The 27,978-nt window shown below is 40.4% G+C and overlaps 1 protein-coding gene across 3 annotated transcripts in view; it reads right to left on the bottom strand.

Annotated features, from left to right (window-relative positions):
- The window catches only part of LOC111223613 (disintegrin and metalloproteinase domain-containing protein 19-like), a 269,806-nt gene that overhangs the window by 206,044 nt on the left and 35,784 nt on the right, over window positions 1-27,978 (bottom strand). For all 3 annotated transcript variants that reach the window (XM_022747830.1, XM_022747833.1, XM_022747831.1), the window contains exon 2: window positions 22,441-22,520. In XM_022747830.1, the coding sequence (XP_022603551.1) occupies window positions 22,441-22,520 (80 nt within the window). The remainder of the gene's footprint in view (window positions 1-22,440; window positions 22,521-27,978) is intronic.

Below are 27,978 nucleotides of genomic sequence, written 5' to 3'. Positions count from 1 at the left end.
CCTTTGCACAGGAAACTAATGGCAGTCAACCCTGTCTGCTAATAATTTTGGTTCTATACAATTGAACTACAACTTGGCTGGCTTATGTTTTCTAATGTAACAAGGATGTGTTGTTAATTTCATCGCAGTATTACTGAACTACTGAACGTATCAATAAAGTCTTCACAGACAACGTATTTTTTTCCACCAAAACATCCAGTCTTGCTGAACAATATCAACCTGTAGTGACATCAGCTTTATTAAACTGTTTTATGGTTCTATTCAGACTCTCACAGATCTTGGTCTGGTTTAATGCAGAAAGGTTCACAGTAGGTTTCCATTAATCAACTTAATGCACAATTTGAAATTGCAAACTTAAAAATTAGTAATGTAAAGACCTGAATTTTGAATAGACTCTGAAATGTCACAAAAATATTTACATACTTTCATGATGTGGTTTTTCAGATGATTCAACAAAGCAAAATTTCACAAAATTCAAATGGAAACTATGTTTTTGCATTCAAGTCATGGCTCCCGAGAGGCAGAAAGAAACCCGTCACCATTCTTCATTGGAATGACATCGAGAGGAGAAAACCCAGCTTTATTCACTTAACACAAGTCAATTGAAACACAGAACATTCACAATGTGTATGGTCAGCTTTTCTCAAAAATAAAAAAAACGCTTCTATTTTGCACAAAACTTTGATGGAAACGCAGCTAGTGATTTCAGACACAACCTATTTACTTACATTTAACCAAAACCATCATCTTTTCCTAACTTTAAGCAAAGTACTTTTGTTGCACCATCCACCTGAGCGACTTCCTTCCGAGTCCGCTTGCATTGACAAGTGTGCTGTTTCATTCACAAACTATGCTGCTGTTGAAGGTAATCCAACCATCATGTTTCCTAAAAATGTATTTGCAGTTGCAGTTTAGTTGTGCAGAAAATAATTTATTGGATACAGGGTTGTAGCTGTATTTCTGTGCTTTGGATCTTCATCTTCATCATCTCCAAGGACTGAATCCACAGATTTTTCCTCTAGTACCACTGTCAGAGCAAAACAACCTCCTCTACAAAGAAATATCAATATCTAATAGGCAGATTATCACATTCATCCTCCCAAAGGGATGAACCATAGAAACCTTTCTGTAACTAATTACCCCAATGCCTGTCATCCAACCCTTAGGACAAAACATCACAGAGGGTGTAATAAACACGGACACTGGTAGAGCTTTGGACCTGAGCTGAAAGGTAAACTGTCAGTTTTATTATCGCGGAATTGTTTGTGCATCTGGCCACCAGTGTCATGTGTTTTCATCCAGATGGAGATTTACTGGAGATGGTTTGCCAATTTTTTTCTCAACAATAGTCATATGGGGAAGGAACCAGATGTACACGAGGAATGAGCAGTCACAGCATTGCTTAACATCCCACTGTCAATAAGATGGGAAAACAAACCGAGCTTAGCACAGCTGTGTCTCCAGCAGTTGGCAAAGGGAAACACTGGGGGTCAATTCCATTTCAATTCATTTAATGCAGTGTGTCCATGCCATACTAATTTTAAACTTGTGTTTTACTACTGCAGTCTCAGTCACAGTCAATGCTCTGATCAGACTGAGGAAAAGTAAGAATATATTTTGATCTGCTGCCAATCAAGCAGTGGAGGAAGCGCTGTGATGTCTTCTCCCTTTGATCTTCTCTTTCAGTTTGTTTTTGTCAGTAACTCACTTTGCTTTGTCAAATCTTCCTCTAAATAGATCCCTGATAGCAGATTTGTTCGTAGCAGTAATAACAAGGTTGCACAATGTATCATCATGATGATGTGAGCGTGTGCAATAGTCACATTGCAGGACGTGCAATGTCCACTAAGGCAAATTAATTGTCTTGTTAAGTCTATAATCTTCTCTGATTTAAGAGTTCTTGGTACTTAGCAATATCCAAAATTTTATATCTCGATATAGTCCAGCCCAAATATCTGTGAACTGGTTTCTCACTGGTTTCCTGTCACACCTAAAACAGTGCTTCACCTTCCACTTCCTAGCTCAAAATGAGGAAGAGGTGTTGTCTCAACAGTGACAGGCTGAACCACACCTGTCTGCTCTGTCAGGTGCTAAATAGATTTCTAAGTACAGGATTGTGTAGTAGTTGTGTGTGTGTGTGTTGTTTTTTCAAATTTACTTTTTTGGTGCCTGTGGGAAACATATTAGTGGAAGCTGTAATAGCTGCAGAGATACAGTTTTCATCTGGGTTATACATGAGGGGCTGCGGCAAAAAGCAGTCAATGACGAATTTAACAACACTGATTTATTTCCACTGTGGTCAAGGTCAGGGTTTAGTGAAGGTGGTGGTAAGAGAGGTCATACTGAAGAAAAACAAATGTTCAGTGTTGCACTCAATGACAAAGCTCAATGAAAAAGCCTAGATTTAATGATGACGTTAGAAATGGTTTGGTTAAAGCTACACTAATCAGGAAGACATTTGATATATTACGGCCTTATAGAGATAATATGGGTGAAGTGCAAGCAGACAGTTGGTGTACAGTGGGTTTGTTTTAGCTCAAAAATAGAGTATGTATGTTGTGCCTTTATTACATCTTGTCATCCTGTATAAAAGGTCCGAACATGGAATGTTGGGATGCTGTTGTGTTACACGTCACACCTCTGATTCTTAAAGGCCAGCATGCTCTATAACATCACACACGGGAGCAGCAATATTCCAGCCTTGTTTGGTTCAGTGTAAACAAGCAGAGCTGGAATAATGAAGGGTTTTCTTCACCCATTAAGATCGTATATGTGCTTCTCCCTTTACGATCGAGTTATAGTATATGATTTTGTTGTTTTTAAGACACGGAACTGATGAAATTTATTGTGATTCCCTGAAATTCTTGTTACAAAGGTGAAGCAGATCACAGCAGTTACCTGTATGAAAACAAAAAAGACAACAACTTAGAAGATTCAAACACTGACTTATACCTTTAGCTGGTAATAGCTGGTGTTATAGGAAATAAAATCCAATTTCCAAGGCAAAGCCAATTATTTACAATAAATGTCAAAAGTTTAAGGACTCATATGGTTTTTATTTCTTGTTTATATCTGCTTCAAATAAAGATTTTGGTGAATGTTAGAGCTGCATCATTAATTGAAATATAATCAAAATCGCAATATGGCCAAGTTCAATAATCAAATCGCAGAAGCTACAATTTTTTTGATAAAAATGTGTCACATTGTTGTGCATTGTTAGCACCAAAAGTGTTGTAGTTCTACAGACACCCTGGTTTACAAATCATATTCTCCAGATGTAAAGAAACATGTTTCTTTGGTACAAGACCAACAAAAATCACATTATCATCAAATTTTTTCAGTGAAAATGAAAAAAAAACAACCATTCCAACTGAATCACATTATCTGCCTTTTTTTCAGAAAACCCTTAAGTTTTAGGAGATTGTTTTTAAACAGTTTAGAGGGAGACTCAGATCACAATGGGTTAATGGTGATATACAGTATATAGAGCGGTGAGAACCAAAACAGGAACGTTATGAGCTGGAAAACTAAAACTAAGTGCTTCATCAAACACAAGAAAAAACATTTTTGGAAGGAGGTTTGTTCTTTTGATCTTGGCTCATTACAGCTGTTCTGCACTGGGGAAAAACATTATTCTACTTAACTACTTTTTGCACTGAAACAGGAGGATTGGCCTAAATTACAGCTCCTAGCATGAATCAGTATCTACAATTAGTGTTCCCTCCTCATATTCTGTACTCACTCCCCCAGGTCATTACTATGACTAAGATTGTACCTTAATCTTGGATGTGCAGCTCAATAATATAGAAAAACACACTTTCAGCCTGCATTTAAATTGGATATGTCAAGGGAATTAATATTTAATAAACCCACAACTCTAAATTACCTTTTATTGCAGAGCTGCAGCTGCACACATATCCATAATCAGATGGTAATATAATCTTGACATTTCCTCAAGCTATATTGGATACTTTCATATAGCATGAATAGATACACAGTAATCAATTATCTGCCGAGTTATTCAACCAAAAGCCAGAGTCCTTCCTATCACACTGCGCAGTGAAGCTGCTGCCTGCCTTTTAAATTCCTCCTCTTCCATTGTTGTCCAAGGTTCTTCAAAAGCTGAAAGCTGCCAAGAATCAAACAACAGTCCACTCTGGCTGACATGAGCGCTAAATGAATTTAGATTTGTATAACACAATCTGTTGCTTTGAAGTGCTGCAGACTCTCTTTGTCTAGAAATGTAATTCCTCCCCTTCAATATTTCCCAGCATTCTTCCACCCCCACACAGCCCACATCACTGTGCTGCAATGTTTCAAATGAAGACTGACAGCTGGGACTCACACACACAAATGACATTTACAGTTTGTTTTGGTTTGTTGGATGCAAAGGTTGGGATGATTTCTGGTTTTAGGTGTAACACACACACTGCATGACATGCACACTCACACAATGCATGACACACACACACTACTGCTGTCACACACACTGCTGACACTACAGCTTGACCTTGGATGATACAGAAAGAGGAAGAGAAGGGCAGGAAAAAGTGTTGACAACTGTGTTTTTTAATTCTTATTTCTCAACACTGTATGGACGCCTATAAGGAATTATATTCAAATGATAATTTGAATTTGAAATTTAAAAATCATCAATCAAATAGGTCCCCCTTAAGATGCTCTACAGTGGACAATAATCAAATGCAAAACACAAAACAGCACCCCCAGTCTGTTGCATTTTCATTTACATGTCACCACATTACTTTTGGGTCAACATGAAAATGCAAACTGTCAGGCCGGAAGGTTATATATGTAACCTAGGTTCTCTGAGTTGAGAGACTCCATCTCCACCCTACATATTCCATATGTACGGGGACTGACCCCCACAGGGGCAGCTGATGTGGATACTCTTTAAGACACATCACCTGTGGTGGCCACGCACTGATTAGCAACACATGGTTATATAAGCACCACTTGATTGGAACCATCTCGGAGTGGCTACTAGCTGGAGATAGTCCCTCCACTCAGAGAACCTGGGTAACATATGTAACCTTCTGTTCTATATCCTGTCAAGACTATCTCTCCACCCTACATATTCCATATGTACGGGGACTCTGTAAGACACACTGTGAGGAAACCGAGCAGCTCTAAATCAACCTCTGGATGCAGCCTCCATTCTCCGGGGAAGGGCCTGCCCCTGGAGAGCTGAACAACCACATGGGTCGTCTGACCTGGCACATGCATCACTCTGAGGGACTTGAACTGTGGGTATGCCCATTCCCATATCATCAGAGCCAATCTGCTTAATCTTACATAGGCTGCTGCTACTGTACTGTCAGTCCTAACCAGCATGTGGCGATCCCACAGCTCTGGCTGGAAGTGCAGAAGAGCTAGGTAGATAGCCTGTAGCTCCAGAAGATTTATGTGCTGTGCCAACCAGGACCTGTGCCACTGGCCGCTGATGCCTCTACCTTCGTGGACGGTTCCCCAGCCTATTAGGGAGGCATCAGATGACACCACCTGTGCATTACCCCGTGGCAAGTTGGCTGGCTGCTCCCACCACCAGAGAGCTACACGGAGTCTGCGTGTCACCAACACTGTGGTTTGCAGATCCCTCTGTGGGCAAAGTCCTAGGCGCAGGAGGCAGCGCTGCACTGGGTGCATGTTCAGGAGAGCTAGGGGCACAATGTGCACCATGGCTGCCCACAACCTCAGGAGGCAGAGGCATAACCTCCAAGTTACCCTCGCCCCCAAACAGAACTGGGACATGCAAGCCCTGAGGGCGGCCTGTCTTCCAGGAGTTACAGAATGCTTTGGCATCCAAACACATTCCCAGGAATTCTGTAGTCTATAAGCGCTGGAGCCTGCTCTTCCTCCTGTTGAGGTGCAGGCCCAGGTGCTCTAAGTGCTGCAGGAGCCGGGCCACATTGTTGTGACAGTGTTCCTCCGAGCAAGCACACACCAGCCAGTCGTCCAGGTAATTGAGGATGCGAAGACCTTCCTGACACAAGGGTCCCAGGACTGCATCCATGCACCTTGTGAATGTGCAAGGGGCCAGTGATATCCTGTATGGGAGGACACAGAACTCAAAGGTTCTGCCATATATGCTAACCTGAGGTCATGTCTGTGTCCCTCCCATATTGGGATCTGAAAATATGCATCCTCTAGGTTGATGGTGGCAAACCAGTTGCCTTGGAGGATAGCCTGTCGAACCCTTGGCACAGTCAACATCTTGCATCGTAGGGGTCTCAAAAACATGTTTAGCCCTCTCAAATCCAATATTGGTGTCAACCTCCCATCTTTTGGGGGAATGAGAAAATAACGGGAATAGAACCCAGGCTGCTGATTGTCCTGTGTCACCTCTCTGATGGCCTTCTTCACCAAGAGTGTCGATCCCTGCAGTCAGAACCCTTCTGCACTGAGGTCTACCACTACTGAAAAAGTGGCTACCTCGTCAGTTGGGGTGGATGCAGAAACTACAAGCGATAACACATTGAAACTTGCAGGACGTTGCAGGACGTTGCTTCGCTCACTGTATTACACACTCTGGGGATAAAAACTATGTGAAAGGAGCAGAGGAGACAGAAGCAGCCCCTGGGACCTCAACAATAAACGTGCAGTGATTTACAGGTGAGTGATTTAACTCTTAAGTTACATCTGTGTTTGTGGTCTCGTTGTGTGCAAGACATTATAGCATTTGCATTTAGTTTTCCTGCCCAAAGGCATAGCTATCTGTTAGCTTGCTACAGTAGATAGACGGTGCTAGTTAATTGATTCCAGGCTAACTGGAAGCTAACTGTTGTAGCTGACACACAGCTGTATGCTAACCTTACTTGTTTATTATTACTTTCAGCTCTTCTACATCTCAGAGGATATTCACCAATGTAAGGCTGTGTGAAATGCCTACATTTACTGTAGGAGTTAGTTAGCCTAGTCATTAACATCACAGCGGCTGCACTGACTTTGACAGTTTTTATTTATTAAACTCTAGTGTGGTGTTTATGTTAACAAAAGTGTTTGTTACCTGCATTGTGTGTGAGGATGCAGACTGTACAGAATAAAGAAATGTTTAGACTCATGCCCTGTGTTTCTGTTTGGTAGATGTGGGTCCCTGCAAAGCTGATGTATAAACTCAATCATGTTAAAGGTTGTCATCGATAACATGGACTACTGAGGCTACCAACTGTATGACTGCACTTGGATAACTGTAGAGCCAGGTAGAAACTAGCAAAAGGTTAGCTGACATACAGTTCAGTATGTCATTTTGGCAGTAAGATGATAGTTATTTTGGCTCTGTGTTCCAGCTTCTATGATTTGAAATGAGACAAATACCAAGATTATCCTCCTGACCGGGCATTGAGCCATTCAGATCCATACTGGGTGAATAGTGAAACAACTGAAGCCTCTTTTTTTCTTTTTACATATTTTGGCAATTTCAGGAAAGTGCAGGAAGATGACAATCTTCAGCATACAGCCATTGAGGTTTTTACCACCCAGGTTTTTACCTTTGCTTGACTGGCAAAGTCATTCACATGACCTCAGTTGTAGTAAACTGTCAATAAAATGTAACGCATTATTAAAATGTACTCTGCATTATAATTATACTAAATGTTAATTCTATAAACTCAATATATCAGCTTTATCCACAATCAAAGTTAGTTTTGCATGCTCGAGGAAGTATGCTATAGCATGTAACCTGGAATGGTCAAATTATATTTGGTCCACTAAAATTGGGGAATTGTAGTAACAACTAAAAACTAAACATATACTTCATACTTCTTATACTGTTCATCTGTGGATGTAAACACCATCTAATGAAAGATGAAAGATTAACCCCAAAGTCATGGTTTCATTTCAAAGCCTGTGTCCTGAGGCACGGATCAGTTTCCACATAACAGACACAGTTTTAACTGTCAACATATTTTTTGTTTTACCTGCTACTACACTTCCCCTCTTAAACACCACCACACAGACGCCCCCTAGACCTTGTTCATCTGTCCCAGGTTGATAAGATGTATAAGCATTCAGCCCTTATCAGCCTTAGAGATGTGTCTGTGCTAAATTTTATATAGTTTATAGTTTATAAAACAGATTCACACTTAAGTTACCATCCAAGTTTATAAAACAGATTCACACTTAAGTTACCATCTGGACCATCTGTTTTAACATTACAAAAAAAATTTCTTTCGCAGCAAAGGACCAGATCAGAGGGCTTGAAAAACACCAGGAATGACTTCTGTGGATGGAGTTGCTCACCTAAGATTCATGTGTTGAGGTTTCAACACATGGCTGCTATCTGAGTCCCTGACTATTACTACCAAGACACAGCTGGCATGTGAATCTGGCTTTCACAGAGAAACGTAGATTGCTCAGTGGAAAGGACTAAGACACTGCTGGGTACTGGCTACTTTACATATCAAGTTGCTACTGAAAAAATAACATAAATTATTCTAGTATTATTTATCAATCAGTAATGACTGTAATCCAGAGGGGTCCCGTATAACTTCGTAACATTTTTTTATGAATACAATTTCTTATCAAAGTTTGAAAATATGTGTAATGTCAGTGTAAACAACAGGAAGTAAAAACATCCAAGATACTTTAAGTGATTATGATGAAAAGCCTTTAAGTTTGTTTCATTTAAATACAAACTAAAAAATGTATTTATTGTGGTTTATAATACTTTAATTTAGTTTTAGATTTAAACTGTGTCTTCTTAATATACTCGATGCTTAGAGAAGTTGATCCATGTACAGTCAATGCACAAATGTATTAATTCTTCATCTTGTTTTCATCATAATCTCAAGCCTCAATTAAGAAATAAATAAAAACAATATTCTGCTTTTGTTGTTAAAGCTGTCTATCATAAATTTCTCCAGCATAATCAAAATCTGCAGCCTTGCTTTCTGTGTTATTTATGCCCTTTCAGTCCTAACCCCACTGGCCTGCACTGGTGCCCATCTCTGCTGTGAATTGGGATCAGAATAACTACTTATTGTATTGTTACTTATTGTAATACATTTAAAATGCTTTAAATCTTAACTCTGGCAATTTCCTTGTACTGATACAAAACACCTATTTACTGTGAAGGTAATACATTTAATTAACATGCAAATCCACACATATAATTCATTAGAATTTAAGAAAAAAAATATCTTCTTTCTTCACATTTGCAAGTATTTAAAAAGACTCACATTTAGTCTCCAACAAAAGCAGGAGGAGAACTTGTTGCCAGTTTCAGCCTGGCTCTCTCCAGTTATCCAGGTACAGTCATACAGTAGGTAGCACAACCAAATCAATTAACTAGCACAAGCTATCTGCTGTAGCAAACTAACAGTTAGCTATGCTTTTGGGCAGGAAAACTAAACGCAAATGCTATAATGTCATGCACACAATGAGACCACAAGCACAGATGTAACTTAAGAGTTAACTCACTCACCTGTAAATCACTGCGCATTTATTGTTGAAGTCCCAGGGGCTGGTTCTGTCTCCCCTGTTCCTTTCACATAGTTTTATCCCCAAAGTGTGTAATACAGTAGATGAAGCAATGTCTTGCATGCTTCAGTGTACTACTTGGTAGAAAACAGCAAAAGCTGTGGCAAAGCACATTCACTGCACAACCAGCCATTAGCTGCTGCCCCGGTGACAGACAAACAGTGACAACGAAGTGACGTCCTACCTGAAGACCTACCTTGAAAAGAGTTTGCATTTTAATTTTTATGTTGACCCTAAAGGAGCGTGGTGAAATGTAAATGAAAATTCAACGGATTGGGGCCGCTTTTTTCATTTTCAAATTGTTAAAAAAAATCCATTTTCCTTTTCATTGTTAACTTAATATTGCTTGCCTATTTGTACCATTAGGTTAAATTGTTTATTTGCATTTTAATTTTCAAATTTGAATTAACATTTGAATATTGTCCACTGTGCAGCAGGGTATGACTTTGAAAATAAAATGTCAAACAACTTTTCCATTTTCATTTTAATATGGTCCTAGAATGCCCATACAAGTATGAGAAAATGAAAATGCAAATTGGTTTATTGCATTTTCATTTTTACTGAAATATCACATACGTTTGTGGGAAATCAAAATGCTCTTGTGGAATTACAGTATCATTTGAATATAGTCCCCTATAGTCTTACATACCTATCAGCATCACAAATGAAATCATTTAATGTATTTAGATAAAAAACGAAAAGGCGACATTGCTGATGGAAAATAAGAGAAACAGCTGTAATTTGTGCTGTAGGTATGAACTGTCTTACACTGGTGGAGTATGTTGTGACTGCAGACGTCTAATCAAACAGGGAACACATCCACTGGAGGGACTAAGGTCACTGAAGTCATGTCAGTATTTGTTCTGGGACTTCCCAAACATTACTAACATTGAGAAGGTTCATATTCTACAGTTAAAACTTGAACATTATTTGGCTTATTTCAGTTTTTTTAAAACTCAGTATTACTTGCACTAGAATTCAGTTTTTCTCTGCCAGAATTATATGCCTAGCAGAGTGGGGAAGGAAATAAAGTGGTAGTATTTTATTTTATGGGTCCACAATTAACTAATAATTTAAAATAGTGATTTCATCTGGTAGAAATCATAGAGTAAAGAATTACCGTCATATAATAAAAACTTGCAGAAATATAACTGAGGTGGGGGTGGGGATCTTGGACTTATCAGACCTGGTCACACAGGGACCAGGCTGCAGTCACACAGCTGCTACAGAGGCTTCACCACTGTGACAAGAACACATTCTGGAGGGAAATCAGATTTCTGTCCATTTGAAGTGTTTAAATTTATCAGTGCTGAGTATCAACTCAAACACGCTGTTCAGAGCTGGAAATCAAACCATGGCTCACAGCAGCGGGAAGGTGTGTGCCTGGCAGGAATACAGATAGCAGCTTATTGCTGACTTTGCTCAACACACACACACACACACACACGGAGAGAAGGACAGCGTACAACTGCCAGATGTACACAAAGGAATACACAGCAACAATAAACAGACTGGCTCTTTCCTGTAAGCGACGGAGCAGGACAATGTGATGAACAGCAAGCAAACATGTCATCTGGTTCTGTCTGAATACTGATGTTATTCTGCTTTTGTTTTCACGCATGTTTCCAAGTTGGGAAGATTAAACTGTTTTCACAGGTTTTCTTTTTAGTTCTGAAGTTAACTTCACAAAATCAGATTAAAGAGCAAAGATATATTTCGACTTTAAACAGACAATATAATATCTTAAAAGGTTGATTAAAGATACTATATATCAGAATTGTATTAAAGGTCCATATAGTATGAAGGTAGATGCCCATGTGTTCTTTGATTATAAAGCAGGTCTAGGTTCTATATTACTGTGAAAGTATCAAAGCCTAAGTCCACAGAGATATGCACACAGCCTGTATTCAGAAACTGAACCTTAACACTAGAACCGCGGGACCGTCTGACAGACCGTTTGGGTTGTTAAAATGTAAATAACTCGGTTTAAATAAAAGCTACAAGCCTTTCAGCCCATGACTTTTCCTAAATATGTGTTTTTAATATTTCCTGAAGCCCATAAGATGGTACAATAAAAGACACAGGATTTCTGAGCATTTATACCTCTCTCCGCCCTGCGGTCACAAGTACCGCAGCTGACTTGTTACATAATGTATACATTTCGCGGGGTTTGTTGTTATGATTCGCGGGTCTATTATTTAGCTACATTTGACAAGAAACATCCTGGGGAGAGAGAGAGAGAAGAAGAAGCTTTGTGATATATCGTTGTTATTTACTAAGTAAAATAAGTTTGTTTTTGCGTTTTATAATTCGCGGGTCTATTATTTAGCTACATTTGTCAAAAAACTATCCAAGGAGAGAGAGAGAATAAGAAGCTTTGTTATTTAAGTTCGTAATTTATTCTATAATTCAGTAAAACAGCTAGCTAGCCTATAAAACAAAAATATCTGAAAATGGAGAGAGGAAGAAAACGCCGACGATACACCGCTGATGAGACTTTGATGACGATACATCAACTGGGCGAGGAGAGCTCCGACCCCGACTCGGAGCCTGAACCCCCACGTCAAAACATACATTTGTGCCAGCTGCCCCATCTGTATCCACTCCAGGTTATTATTACCTATTATTGTCGTTGTTGATACAAGTTTTAAGTGTAGGCTTAATATATTTTAGTATTGTGCGGCAAATTCGCGAAACACGCAGCAGCAGTATCCCCCACAGCCATTCTCTGTGATCCGTGTGTCATTTATCTCATTTTCCTAGTAATTATCTCGTGTTTCACTGTTGAACAGGTAGCTTACACTAAATAATGACTGATTACCTGACTATGTGACAGTAAGTTGTTTCCTATATCCCCGTACACCTGCAAGGTTGAAACACACAATCAATGAAAATACGTATAGCGGTCTGACGGACCGCACGGCGGTTAGAGGGGGTGTTCGAATGTTGGCGGTCCTAGTGTTAAAACCAGCCGTCAGGAATTCTGGAACTTGATGTCACAACAAAACAATCAACACCCTCAGCCACGCCCCAATCTGGAGACACCATCCAACCTTGCAGGATTTGGTTTCTCTGAGTGTTTACCTGAAATCTGCTACATTTTTATTGGATCACTCAGAAAACAGTTAGCCAATCAGAACAGAGGCTCAGAGCACTGACCTATTGTTACTACAGCTCCAGATAGAAGTCTGAGAGAGAAGATGTAAAAATACAGTAAGATGGTTTTCTTCTTATGGATCAAAACTTCAAATACAATATGGGATCTTTAAAGAAGACCTATTATGCTTTTCTGAGTTTTTCCTTTCTTATAGTGTGTTTTATAGGTTTTTGTGCATGTAAATGGTCTCCAGAGTCACAAGGATCACAGTTTACACTAAAAGGAGTAACTCTGTCAGGGTAAAAATCCAGTTTTCTCCTTTGTATGAAAATCCTTGATGGGAGTCCAGACATTACTTCCTGGTCCTATTGTCATCAATACCTCTCTTGGTGCTGCCCACCTGCAACCTGGACATCCCCTGCAAGCTTGGCACGCCCCCACATAACTACTCATAATTAAGAGGTTTTTTTTGTTTTGTAGCCATGCTGAAAAGACACCATGTTCTCAACTGCCTGCAGAAATCTGATTTATTTTTCCACAGTTCTCCACTGCTCGAAACATTATGATGGGAGCCCACACATCAAGGATGACTGCTTCATTTTCACAATGGTTATTTCTGTCATTCACACTTAATGTAATTCACACTTCACACTCAGGCTCCCAGCCTGTCAGTCTGCATTATTATTGTCGATTTGTGATGTTAACCATGTTACCGCGACCTGATCACGTTAGTAAGCAACAAAGCAAAGATATAAATGCTTAAACGCTTGTCAGTTTTGACATGCTCTACCTCGTTAGCTGAGATAAATTATCCACAGTTTAACCGCTGAGTTCATTTTTCAGTAACTATGCCCACTAACATTAATTCATTCAGGTTTACCAGCATTTTAAACCAGCAGGAGGTGAAGTGGTGGAGACTCTCTACCTGTCATATGTCTGTTCCTCCATTATTTATATTCCTTTAGTCCAGATGTGTCTACACTTAAAAAATAAACAGGGTTTCTCATAAAGTTTTTCCAAGTTATGAGTAATGTCATCCAAAGTCTTTGCAGACTGCCCAGCTTCTTGATTCACAGCGCTTTTCCTATTTCTCCCTCCTTCCAGCTGCCTGACAGTGGGTACGCTTGTTATTTGCTCCAGTCCAACTTGTGAAGATGGATCAGGTCTGTCATCTTCTGGTTAAGAATTTGACTCTTGCTCAAAACTATAAACAGGGCTGAAGCCGTAACCATTTGTTTACACAAGACATGTGGAACATATCGTTGCCATGGTAGTTGCCAGCAAACTGACCAATCAGAGCACACTGGGCTCTGAACAGAGCGTTTCAGACAGAGGGTTAATTGAGGACAGTAAAAGATGTACAGAAGAAGAAAAATAAAGTCTTTTCAGAAAATGAAAGCACGTTAATCTATTTTTATAGACACCAAGAATTAAATGATTAACACTGTTTTAACAGAAGCTGATCTTTTGTCTTTCTGTGTTGTGCTGGAACCTCCCAAAAACTCTTTCTCTCATCTTCCACCTCAGTAGCATCTTGGGTCAGTGCAGCGCTGACTGTCAGTCCAGTTAGGTCCAATGGGACCAGGTCGGGACAGTAGTCCAGAATTACACCAACACCTCAGAGACATATGTGTCCTTTATCTCTGTCTCAAGGAAAGAAAAGGAAACTCAGTATGTCATGCACGCCAGCAGCCAGCTAATGCATTTGATCTTTTTCCTTATGAAATCCTTTTAGCATCATACTAACATACTAATATCAATGTAGAGAAGAGGTGTGTGACAGTTCATATTTATGGGAAACTTGTATTAGATGCTCCACAACAGAGACAGGCCATGTTCAGACAGACATTAACACAATACAGGCCTACAAGGGTCCTAAAGCACTAAAGTGGGATCTGGATCAGCTTTAGCTGCAACACAATTGTAAATGTCTTGAGCTGATTAGTATCAGGGCCAATCCAAGCATTATTTAATTGATCAGTGTCGGCAAGAATAAATCCAATCAAAATCCAACTTTTCTTTACTCTGATCTACTGTGTTTTGTCCACCCCGTACTCCACAGAGCAGGCAGTCCACTCAAGTGAAAACTTTAGTGCAATTATTTGGACACACCTTTCGGTTAAAAAATTCACACATTCACTGAGCTCCAACACTAATTATCATTATCAAAGAGCAATTATGCACTATGATTTTTGGCCAGTGCTGACCGAATCTTTCACCAGTTAAAATGACAAACGCTGCCAGCAGCACATAATATCAGCCATCATTAATTGATGTTAATTCCATGAATAACTTGATAAGAGGCAAATTAAATTTATCTATGTTCTGGAGAGCTCCCTCCAGTCAGTACTTTGTTAGGGGAGTCCCTCCACTCTGTAACACCACTGTACAACTGTGAGTGGACTGAGTTTTTCACTGTAGTTACAATAAATCCAACTCTAGTGGATCACATTACAATCCCAACATTTTTGCCCAATGCATGTTTTATTAAATGTCGGAATACCCAGAAAGACAGAAAATATACAACTGTATGAGAGAGATGAGACAGATCAGGTAATGTCACCTGTTAGATATGGTAGACCCAACTGAGGCAAGAAAACATTCACATTGCTACACTTACTGTGACGACAAACTAACTTTAAGAAAAATCTGCATTGTTTATTCTGAACATGGTGCTAATCAGTAACACTCAGCAACATGAGACTGACAGGTGGTGGTACAGTGTGAGCAGTACTACGCCATTGTAATAGGGCTGGGCAGTTTGACTTCAAATCAATATCCAGATTATTTTTAACTTCTACCTCAAGTATGATTACTCTACAATTTCTTTGGCGCTTATAGGTCTCTCTTGTTTTTGATGTACTCTATATATTGTGTCAAAATGATTAAACAAATAGGTGGTGTTACCTTTGGTCTCTATCCATGTTGCATTCACCATAGTCTGAAAGTCATGACTGATAAGACCCAATCAGGAGGCGAGGTGGGTGTCTACGTCATCATTTCCAAAGGTCTCAGTGTCTGTTTGTCCGGGCTACAATGCACCCCGGAGTTTTCAAACCATTTCAAACAGGTCCAGCAGTGTTTCCAAAAGTCTACGTTTTAGAGGCTTGAAAACTCTGGTGTACTGGAGTAGTGTAGACGCCAGGAGTTAACGTAGCAAAAGTGATGAATTATAAAACTAAAACATGGCTCAGTGTTTGCAGTTGTGTCATCCATATCACCAGTTTCCAGTGGAGGCATGTGACTGAACATGAGATAGTAATTTTCAAGGGGACAGTACATGAACGGTGCATTGAGGAAAGTATTAACTGAATGAACTGACATGAGCGAGTTCAAGTCGGTGAGAGTTTCTAAATGTCACTATTGATACTTTTTGGTTAATTGCCCAGCTCACAAGTTTATGGCAACGATTTCACAAATTGAATGTCTAGCAATTAATGTTGGATTAACATGGTCTAACCCTAACCTTCACCAAATGTTTAGTTACTTAACTAATTTATACCTAGTAATAATAAGCAAACTAAGAGTAAGAGAGCAAATGAAAAAACTGTTTATTCTCTAAAACCACAGTCTTTACGTGTGGTTAACCATCCCATACGTACCACACAAAAATACAGATTTAACATTTTTAAAATCATGGTCACAGAACTGTCAAATATCAATGTAACTGGGTCACTTTTAGAGGCTGAACAAAAGTTTCTGCAGGAACGGCAAACATCAATAATTATCCATCAACAATCATCCTTCAACCATCTTCCAAACTCAACAACAATTATCTATCAGACATCATCTAAACTCAACATCAACAATCATCCATCAACAATCATCTATCAACTGTTGACAGCAGATGCCTAAAAATGCATGTTCATTCTGTATGAGGCAAAAATCCATTTGGGCTCAAGTTCAGTTCTGTTCTACTAAAACAATCAAACAGAAACCCTGGCATGGTTGGGCAGTGCAGAATCATTGTGGTGGATGAAGTCTGAGTGTTTGCACACATTCAGTTTGTCAGTCCCTGTATACAGTCCATGGAAATATAATAACACTAACTGACTGGTGACATATTTCAGCCATGAACTAATGAATTCTTGTCTAATGGGATCCTTTAGCTTTAACTGATTTAAAGTAAACTATTTCTTTATTAGGTTTTAATTTGCTGGGTTTCAATGGACAGCCTTCTAAAATTAACTTGATGGTTATTCTGATCGTTTGTTACAAAGAACCATCTGGGAAAGCTTTGTTGGAAACTGTTTGGAAAAGGGAGTGCACTGTCAAAAACTTTTTTCACTTCCAGTGGAGCCAGTTGGTAAATCAAAGTCTTGCTGAAGCCAGGCGAGAGAGGAGAAATTATCTTTTTCATTGAGAAAAGCCTCAGTGTCATTCTCTGCTCTTGTTTCAGTGAAGAAATACTCTCAAGTTCTGATATAACTTATGCTATTGAAGCATGCACACTGTAGCAGTATGAGAAATGCTGCATCCCTGTTTGACACAAGTGTGATATATTGTGTGACTTTCAACTACTTGGTTCCCAATCGCTGCGGGAGAGCACTCTATAAATGCAGGTAGCTGTCAGCTGGTCTTGCTCTTGCTCGCATTACTTCCTGGTCACCTCGCTCTTGTTCCTCTTCTGCATTTGCTGCAGATTTCTTGATTCGGGGCCTGTGGTTGTGAGTGAGCTATGCACTGGTCGCTGCCATTTTGTTTTTGTTTACAGGGCATAATTGTAGTGGTACGGCATTAAATGCTTCCCCCTTGTTGAGTGTGTGAACCGATGCTGCCTGATTGGGTCTACAGGTAACTGATGCATTTGGGAGCTGTAGCACCTACGCTAACCCACCTGAAGAAACATGCTGCTTTGCTTCGGATTGTTTGCTTTGTCTTGGATTGTCTGCCTTCCCTCACCTTGCTTGGGCTTTGCTTTGCTCTGGCTTTTCTTCAGCTTAGCTTGCTCTAGTTGCTTCACGTTGCTCTGCTTCTTGTTGCTTGCTTTATATTGCTTTGGCTGGAGCATTTGACTTCTAATTGTATGGCTGTATATGGATGTAGCTTTCCTTTACCCTGAGCCATTCTAAAGTGTATGGATGTGAAGACCGTGGGGTTAATTTACACTCCTCGCTCTGTTTTGTGTCTGACCATCCCACGTGGTTAACCTGACCCAATTATTTCATTAATTTGTTCCCTAGCTGCTTATCATTTCACTTTATTTTTTTTATTGATTTGTTGGTAAAAACTAAGTTGAAACTGCAACTTGCAATAAGTATTTTGTTAACTTTACTAAGTTTATTGTGGTTAAGTTGCAGATCATTGTGATTTTGTTATTATTTTGTGATTTAAGTTATTCCGTTTATTTCGAATTGATTTTTTTTTCCTATTCTGTTTAGTTATTTTCCTTTAGCGGTAAATTTGCTTTATTTTGTTTTCTATTAGATTAGGTATTTTGTGTTTGTAACGCCACTGACTGATTTTCTTTCCTGTCCTTTTCAGAAGCTGAGAGCCTAAAGTGGTGGGATTGGTGTCTCCAGCGGATCTCCTTCTTGTGTGCTGTTTCATGAACCCCGGGCTTGATTTTCACTATTGAGTGTGTGTGTGTGTGTGTGTCCTGAGCGACTGGGGTGACTTTCTTTGGGATACCTCCTACCCCAGCTCCTGACCCAGCTCTCTACCAGTGGGCCTCAGCTCTGATTAGGCCTTCCTCCCCACTTTCTTAATAAGTATTGGCGTGAATGTCATTTTAACAAATTTTTACTATTTTTGACATCTAATAAAACAAAAATTCAGTGTATCTAACCTGAACCATATCTCTGGCTCCTTATGTAAAACGAACCTGAGTGCTTTCTCTATATTGGTACTGGTAAAAATAGTAATACTCTGGGTGAAATTCCCAGGGTGGCGTTGTTTGGCTTTCTTTTGATTTAATATGGTACCATTTAAAAAATACCATCCCTCATTTATACCACCATTTCTGACACCCCCCTCCTCTCACCACAAACTGGTGTTGTTGGCAGGACTTACAACTTGAGAGTAGAGACGTGTGTTCCTCCTTCCGAGGCACAGCAGCAGCTGGTTTCTTTAGAACACGTGGAGCGTTCCGTTGAGGAGTTCCCCCTTTTACCCAGCGACCCCATCTTAACAGTAGGACCACCCTTTAATTATGATTATTAAATACTTTTACACTGCAGTTCCTAACATCATAAGAAAGGATTTCACAACCAAGGTCTGAGACCAGTTCACATTACAAAGTAATTGACCAGGAATGTGAATTTGTACATATCTGACTCGCCAACATTCTAAATTGCAGGAAGCTGTCTCATTGAGTTGCATCAAAAGTTGAGCTTCACTTTTTCACCACCACCCTCTATGTTTTTACCAGGACACTTTGTTTTGGCACCAGACTGACTCAGTGAGTCAGTCTCAATGAAATGAATCAGGGAGTTGTTAATTTCACACAAAGCCAATCTTAGTCAGAACACAGCTTGAGGAGCACAGTTTGTCTGAAGGATTTGACAATCAAATCCACTTTACTGTTTATTAAGAAAGAGCTGCCTCCCTTCTTTCAAGACCTTACAGCTTGGTCAGTTTGATGACTTCGAAAAAAAGGCAACTTTTATCCTCTGTGTGAAGGTGAGCCACTTCTAGTCTTTGCAGGCCATGACAGCATTGAAGTGGACTGAGTTTTTTGGCCCAGGCTCTTCCCTGAAAGGCTGCTGGCGGTCCCTGTACTAGCTGAAGCGGTTGAAAGGTGTCCAACTGACCCCCAGTGAAAGATTGGACTTGGGGCGACAGCCACAAACAGTAACAGAGCGCACCTGGAGCCTGACCAAGGGGAGGTGTGTCTATTTTGTTCACAGTGTGAAATATTTATGTGTCTAGTGTCCACACCATTAAACTTCATATCAGCTACTGCCAAATTAGCCATCTGGCTATGCCGGAAAAACTAGGCAGAGGAGGTGAGCTGTGTGGACCCAGTGTAGGTTCTTACAGGACTTCTGAAGACTTGTCTCAAGGTGGAGCATGCCTATTACAAAATGTTGTCAACAGTTGTCAACATTCTCATCATGTAAAAGAGAGGTCTTAGAAATGTGCCACCAACCACTTTATTCCTCAACCTTGCTTTCTCATTGCTTTTTAATCCCATTGATCTCCCCTGTACTGACACTAACCCTCTTCATTTCCTCTAACGCTACCATCGGCCAGTCAAGCATCAATATCCACTCGTTAGCATGCAGGTTAGTGCCAGGACTCTGGTATGCAGATGAATGTATGGACCTGAATTATTCTGTGTGGTTATGTTTCTCAGCAAGGCTCCACTTTCCCATTATTGTGAGCATTAAGATGCACAAGAGGCAGCCAGACGCCTCCAGTGATCACCGTCAATTACATGGTACCCGTCGGGGGGAGCTGGCTTGAGCCTGGCAGTAAATCAGCAACAGGAAAGTGAGGATAAGCTAACAAAGGCCTGACGTGCTGCTATACTTAGACACTTTTAGGTCTGAGCTCCAGAGCTCCAGTCATTTCACTGTCCTTCCTGAGTCAGGCACAACAATGAAATCAAACTCAAAAAACGAAGGAAAACCTTTCGTTCTGAAAAAGAGGAATTTATTAACTTCCATTCCCTGAGGATGATGAGTTTTTTAAAACCTGGATCTTGTTTAATTAGTTTTAAAAGTGACTATAGGGAGGCTAAGTCCATCTTTATTTACAGTCTGTGGGAAAAAACAACGATTTGCCTCTTTATCCATCTATTTTTTATGTTCATTTTGACCATTTTTTTAGAGTGAGGAGATGTCCTCAACTCAACCTGCGGCAGATTGTCAGCGCACAATGGCTCAACCATCAGTGAGTACCCCCTCCCCCTCCTGCCTAAATATAACAGCGTAAAAAGAGCAAAATACTTTCACTTCTCCTTATCCTTACACAACAAATTACATTGGGTTGTTTGGCCTCTTTAGTCAAATATAACAAACCCAGCTTCTGTGTTTGACAGAGAAGGATCCTAATACAACCTTGATTTTCTGTGGTAAAAACAATCTATTAATTACAACTCAGTATTACATGCGCAATCTTAGAATGTATTTTAAGCAACTATTTATTAGCCAAGGCCTTTCTCTTGGCCTCTGTTCATGTAGAATAAAAGTCAGGATGAAAGAGAATGAAAGAATTAAAATGTTCTTGTTTTCTTGTTGGATAAGACTCATGGTTGCTCTCTGGTTGTGTCGCCTCAAGCTTTGGCTACACTCTCTCTTTTCCTCTCACCCCCACAAATCCTCCCAAACTGTCCTTCTCTTGCCAAGGCAGACATAAGGCCAAGCAAGGACATCTGTACAGAGTGGCATCGAGCCACAGGCCCATGCTTAGCAGGATGTGTCCGGCCAGCTCCACATCAACAGCAACAGATATCAATGACATAAAGTTCAACCACAGTTACTCAGCAGCAGCAGCAGCAACAACCTTTCCCTAAACATATGTAACCCTGACTACCACTCATTATTGTTCTTTACTTTAATAGATCTAAGTTTGTTTCTGCTTCCTTCTTGGTTGCGAGCCAGTTGTAACATAGACATAGTAAACATGAAGAGGAGAAACGTGCTGACCACACACCACTGATCATTGTTAGCACTGCTGTGGTACACAGGTCCTGGGGGTGCAGATCACAGAGAACCTCTCTTTGACCTCACACATGACAGCACTCCTTCCACCCGTCCTCACCACAGTCCACACAGACCCCGCCCAGAGCAGCCTGACCACCTGCATCATTCATCACCTCACTTCCCTACACACAACACACCTATGAAGCACAGTGCACCCAATGATGGACCCCTACGCACCCAATTCACAGCCTCTTCAACCTCCTACAGGAGGTATGAGAGCATTAGTGCAACAACAGAATAAGCTACCAGTCATTTGTTTCCATTCATTTCAGTTTTCATTTATTTTGTTTTTGGGTCAAAGGCGAAAAGGAGGTTTTGAGGAGATTTCTTTTTTCTCTACAAATAAATGTGTTGGGACTCTAGTACATTCAAGATTCTGGAAACCATGTGTTTCTTTGTTCCACAGACAAAGTAACTCACTTCCCCACAGTTCTTCACTGTTCACACCTGGGGATGACCCTCCCCCAGGGACCTCACTGACCAGTCAGTGTGTGACATGTGACCCCCCAGGGTGTCACCACACAAGACCAGATCTCCTTCTCTGTTCTTTCTCTTCTCTCCTTGGCTGGCTTAAGAGCAGCAGCTCCTTCTCTCTCTCGGCTCTTCAAGGAGCAACAAGGCCCCAGCGCAGGTCAGGCCTGCTATCTGAGACAGCAGCTCTCTTCCCGGCCTGCTCACAGCAGACTGCAACTCTTCTCCTCAACAGCAGCGACCTGTTTAGAATTAACTGAGAGTGAACCAAGTTCTCTTCAGAATCAGTGGCTACAACACAAGGTTAGCCAGCTGATTTTCCAAGCAACAGGAGTCACAGCAGATTTAACATGGAACAGCTAACTCTGTGAGAAGAACAAAGGAGACAGGGCAGGGCTTTACTCCACCAGGAAGCCACCAAACTCACAGAACACTTCAACAGCACTGGAAAGGACGTCTTTGTTTTGTTCTAAATGTGTTTGTCTCCCACCTGTGTGAGCATGGGTGTATGTACAGTATGTGTGTGTGGACCAGTGGGGATGTTGTGGAGTCTGGGCTGAAAATGAGGCAATAAAAAGCTTCTGTATCAATGGTCAAACCACAAAGCCAAGTGTTCCCCTAGTATACAAGCGCATAACCACACAAACAGAATCCTCCATCCAGCCATAAAACCAGACTGTGACTGTTGGAAAAAACTTGTGACCTTCACATCTCATTCTCATCTCTAACCTGTGTCAGGGTTTCAGCCTCCCTCTTGATCCGGCCTTGAGAAAGCCACTGTGCCGTCACTGTCCTTCCCGTCCTCGGCCCTGGAGGACACAAAAAAGGAGGGAGATTAATGGGACGTAGGACTGCTTACAAAGACATGTGAGGCAGCTTAACACTGATAAGAGGTGAGAGAGCAGTGAGATCAACAGGGTCAACTGCACAGTCAAGTGTCATTATACCACTGATTTGTGTTAAATGTTGTCGTAATTGCTGTGTGAAGTCTTAAGTAATTGCTAAAATGTGTTTTGTGAGGTCACACTGACCTTGACCATTGACCCTTGACCACCAAAATCTTATCAGTTTGTCCTTGAGTCCAAGTGAACATTTGTACCAAATTTGAAGTTTCATCAAGGCATTATTGAGATATTGTGTCCACGAGAATGAGACGGACAGACAGCCTGAAAACAATATGGCTCTGACTGTCATCAATGCAGAGACATAAAAAGCAAACAGGGTTACAATGAAAGTAAATTTTGAGAAAATATTCAGTTTCAATGTGGAAAGACACATGAGGTAAACATGATATGGATGGTAGCTGGATATTTTTTCCACTACTAACATTAAAGCTACATAATTTCTTCTTCTCATGTGTTTTTGTCACAAACCAGAGAGGATCCACACGCAGAATCAACAGGCAGAGGCGGACGTAAGGCAAACAGAAAAACTTTACTGAGTATTCGTTGAGCAAAAATACAGTCAGTGTCAAAAAACCAAAAGTGATCAGGCAGAGGTACCGAGGGGTCAGGCAAAAGCACAATTCCGAGAAACAGGCACAGGTCAAAAATCCAGAGGTCAAGAACACGAAAACAGGCGGGATAGCCAGGCATAGCACAAACAACGATCTGGCAACAACAGAGAGAAACTGACTGGTATAATTACTGAGGGGATAATGAGTCAATGCGGAACAGGTGTGTGGAGGCAGAGCAGGCTGGTAATGATAGGAGGATGAGTAGAGGGGTGTGAGCAGGAGGAGCAGCAGGAGGACCTGCTTTATAATCAAACAACACATGGATATTTACCTTTATACTATATGGAGCTTTAAGAACAAATTTGTTTGATTATTTTTATTGATATTAAGCTTCAGGGAGAAGGAACAGTGGTGAAACATCACACAGCACTTTATGTTCTCTTTGTGGTCAATCAGAAGGGAAAACAAACCTGAGTTGAGAAAAGTAGAGACAAACAGACCAGTCATTCACAACTGGTCCAACATCAGGCTAAAACTAACATGAATCACCATGCTTACTGGGCTTGGGCTGATTTTCAATAATATTGAATATTGCGTTATTTCCTGCCACATTTTAAAAAAAAGAAAAATTGCTTCTTGGCAGCATCGCTCATATGTGAAACATAAAATACAGTGATATAATTATGTATTATGAGCAGTCAGAATGCAGCCAATCAGCATTAAGCATGCTTGGAGCAAGGTCTAATAATGTTGGTGATTGGCTGTTTATTTAAATAAACATGTTTGAGTGTGTGTTTCTTTTTGTTAAAATGGATTTGATAAAATCAGTATTGTTAAGAATTTGTATCAAGGTGAAGGTATTGGTATCTGTACCGATTTGAAAATTTTTGAATGGTAATCTGGGAGTCCCTGACTCCTTGGGCCCCAGGGCCTGTACCCGGTTTGCCTGTTCAGCTTGTTTGAAGTTACTGCTAAATAGTAATAACATTGTATATTGCAATATTTAGTAAGGCTGCCGCAATTAGTCACCATAATCAACGACGCCGACTATGAAAATGCGTTGAAAAATCGCTTCCCATACAATGATTTATTAGTGGCAGCCAGTCACTATTTATTTTCTAAATCATCTATGGTCGCACTGCTTCTCTGTCCTCTGCCCTGCTCTTTGGGAGAAGTGGGGCTGCAGGTACACAGCACACACACACGAAGCAAACAGCAATGCAGAGGCTGTGCCGGACACAGAACCAGGTGGAGGAAAGATAACTGAAGATTACTGGAGCTGACACAACTATCACTGAACTTTACGTTACTGTAAGTGCAATAAAAAGTAAAAAGCCAATAACAACTTTATCCAACCATCTGTTCGACAAGCAACAAACAGAGAAGTGATATTTTCATCTATTATCTTCACCGACTCCCAGAGTCCTTCACACAACAACATCACGTTGGTTAAGCTAATAGTGAACTGTTAGCTAACGCTACAACGAAAGCTGTCTGTATGTAAACCTAACTGATTATCTTAGTTTACCACAAATCTTAAAACATGGCTGAGACAAACCAGCCCAATCAATTCAAATCATGTTCTGAATTAATTTTTTTTTTTTTTTTTAAATAGTAATAGTCTGAGCTGGATCAATAAGTGTATGGCTAAGATAAAGATAAAATCAGCTGGTTAATGTCTGACTTTGGGAGGATAAGCACATCACATTTGATATCCCTTCACTACGAGTCTTGTTTAACCAGTTATTTTGTGATTATTATGTTTTATGGGCACAGTGAGATCAGTCACAAACATGTGAAGGATTACTTCATGTGTAAGTGTTGTCTGTACATTAGTATCTCTATTTAATACCGTTTGTCCTTGTAGCTGATAAATACTTTCATAAAGTCATAAAGTCGTCTGCTGTTTGGGCTGGACTGTAACTGGATATTAAATTAAATTCGAGCCTAAGTCTGAACCACCTCTGCTAACACGCTGCTAACCCTGTACCAAGGGACATAAATCCATCTGTAGATTCACAACAATGACAAAAATATCCATATGTATTCTTTTTGACAGCTTTACGTGAACATGTTTCAAATCTCGATAATCATGAACGTTGACACAGAAGCTTGATTTCCACTCCCACAGTTTTCCACAGATACAAGCAGACACTGACTTAATTACCTGTTTACATAATCAATACCTCAGTTTGCCCCAAAAAACTACTGACCTGTTTAAAGCTGGGGGAGCTCAGCCCCCAAACACTGACCTGGCCCCTGATGATGGACTTACTGTGAATGCAGAAACCGCTGTCTCATGCCTGCACATGACAATCCATCAACTTTATACAAGCTAATTAAATCTGAACATAAACATGCCACAATTAAGTTCTGTTTCAGCATTCTCACTGTCTTGATTTGAGTCAATGCATCACTGCAGCTCTGTGGACTAAGGACTCCCATTTCCACTGAGCACAACTGATCTCAACAGGATGACTGGATTAGCTCAGATGAGTTATGAGCTCACTTCAGATTGAATTCATACACATTAGCTATACGTCCCATCACAGATCGTTTTCTTTCAGCAAAGAAGAGAACAGACAGAGGGGCTCTTCTGAACTTCCACTTCCACTCTGGGGAACATTTAGCTGAAATCATCAGGAAGACTGAATAAGATGCAGTGTAAGGCTGGAGTGTAATGGGCTTATAAAGACCTCAGTCTGCCATCTATCAAGCGTCTGAATTAAACACATGCTGGAACACACAGCTGGCAAAGCCAAAAAGAAGAGAGCTAAATAACCTTTTCTAAATGGAGAAGCTTTTTAAACCAGGAGCCAACAGGAAACTGGAAAACATCTGAGAATCAATAATCAACCAGGGAACAAACATGGTTATTACCCCTTCAGTGTGAGGACAACAGTAGAAGCATGTACTTTGTATGTCTTAATTATTCCTCCCTGGAAAACTGGATCCTCCCATCTCCAACATTTGACTACTGCACAAGAACCTATCAACCCGCCCACAGCAACTCACCAGGAGCCAACACAGAAACATGGATACCATCTCCAACCTGATGACACTGATGGTAAATTTAACTCTGGAGTCCAGGCTGCTGGGTGGGGTCAACAAAATGATGGAAGAACTAATGGTGTAGATATATCCAGTGGTGCATTATAAAAACCAGAACCAACTCTTCGCGGTTGTCTGCCACCACCACAGTGGTTTCAGTTACATCCCTGTTTATTCAGAGTCGTACAAAATATGAACCATGTGTGTGAAATTTTGTCATAATTCCTATGTGAAGTCTTGAGAAATGGCTAAAAAGTAACCTTGTCACAGTGACCTTGACCTTTGACCTTTGACCATCAAAATCTGTTCATCCTTGAGTCCATGTAAATGTTTGTACCAAATTTGAAGGGATTCCCTTGAGGAGTTCTCCAGATATTTCGTTCACAAGGCCAAAATCATGTTTTGGCTTCTAGCCCCCTCTAGCCAGTTTTTAATCAGTTTGTCCATGAGTCCAAGTGGACATTTGTGCCAGATTTAAAGATGTTCCTGAGAGGCATTTTTGCGATATCGATATCACAAGTCATAAAGCATTTTTTGTGATGACACCACGAACTTGACCTCTGACCACCAAAATCTAATCAGCTCATTCTTGAATTCAAGTGAATGTTTGTGTCAAATTTGAAGAAGTTCTGTCAAGGCGTTATTGAAATATTGTGTCCACGAGAATGGGAGGGACGTATGTACAGACAGATGGAGGGACAGCCCGAAAACATTATGCATCCAACTCTGGCTGTTGCCGACATGGAGACATAATAAATGGAATAAAGAAATGCTTGTTACGGCCGTGGCCATATTCGGGGGACCTTTGTCTTTCCCTGTGTGTGTGGTTGTGTTGTGTTCCACCTTTCCGCCGCACCTTCAATGCTCCAGCTGCAAGCCATCTCTCCTGATCAGCTGGGCCCGCCTCTCGTCTCCACCCCGCGTATAAAAGAACTGTCATTCAGTTGTTCGTGGCGATCTGTGTTGCCCGTATGCAGACTCGCCGCCGCGCTGTGTACCAGCGCTTGTGTGATTGTTGTTAATTGATTAGAGCCGAGTGAAACAATGTGAGAGCTAAGGTTGTGTGTTTTTGGTTTTCTAGCGTAAAGCTAAGTGCAGCTCTGTTGGAGATCTGGTGGTTTGTTGTTTTGCTTTTCTTTTGTTAGCTGCTTGTGTTCTTTGTGTTAATTGCGTTATTGGGTATCTTTGTTTTTCTTGTGCCGCCTCTCTTTTTGTTTACCCTGTTTACTTTTGTTAATAAATAACCTTATTTAACCCTTAACATCTTGGGTTTTATATTACTTCCCTTTCCCCTAACGAGCTGGTTGTAACAATGCTATAAATTGTAATGTTAACGCCATAATTTAGAATTTACTCTCGTTGAAATGGGGCACCAGTCCTCTAGGAGGACAACAATGAATTACTTCATTGATAAATTCATCAATCTTATATCAGAAGCCATGACTTCTCGATTCAATGGATCTCCAGTCTCTACGTCAAAAGAACACAACAGGACAACAACTGGGTGTAAATAAAGGAGTTTATTAACTAAACTACTATCTACAGAGTAAATGCAAGGTATAATAATCATAAAGATGAAAATAAGAATGAAATTAGCGGTGTGATGAGTTGGCAATGGTGGGAGATCATATGTTATGGCTATACACTATGGCTATATAGCTAATGATACTACGTCTATGAATGAGGTTTGATGATTAAATATTACTATATTTCGACATCGACCCAGTCATAAGCAGAGTGTTAAGACTGGCCTACTGTGA

This window comes from Seriola dumerili, unplaced genomic scaffold (assembly GCF_002260705.1).
Source record: "Seriola dumerili isolate Sdu_G_001 unplaced genomic scaffold, Sdu_1.0 BDQW01000111.1, whole genome shotgun sequence".
NCBI lineage: Eukaryota > Metazoa > Chordata > Actinopteri > Carangiformes > Carangidae > Seriola > Seriola dumerili.
Note: the sequence above shows the minus strand (reverse complement) of the source record. Positions and strands in the feature narration are given on the sequence as shown.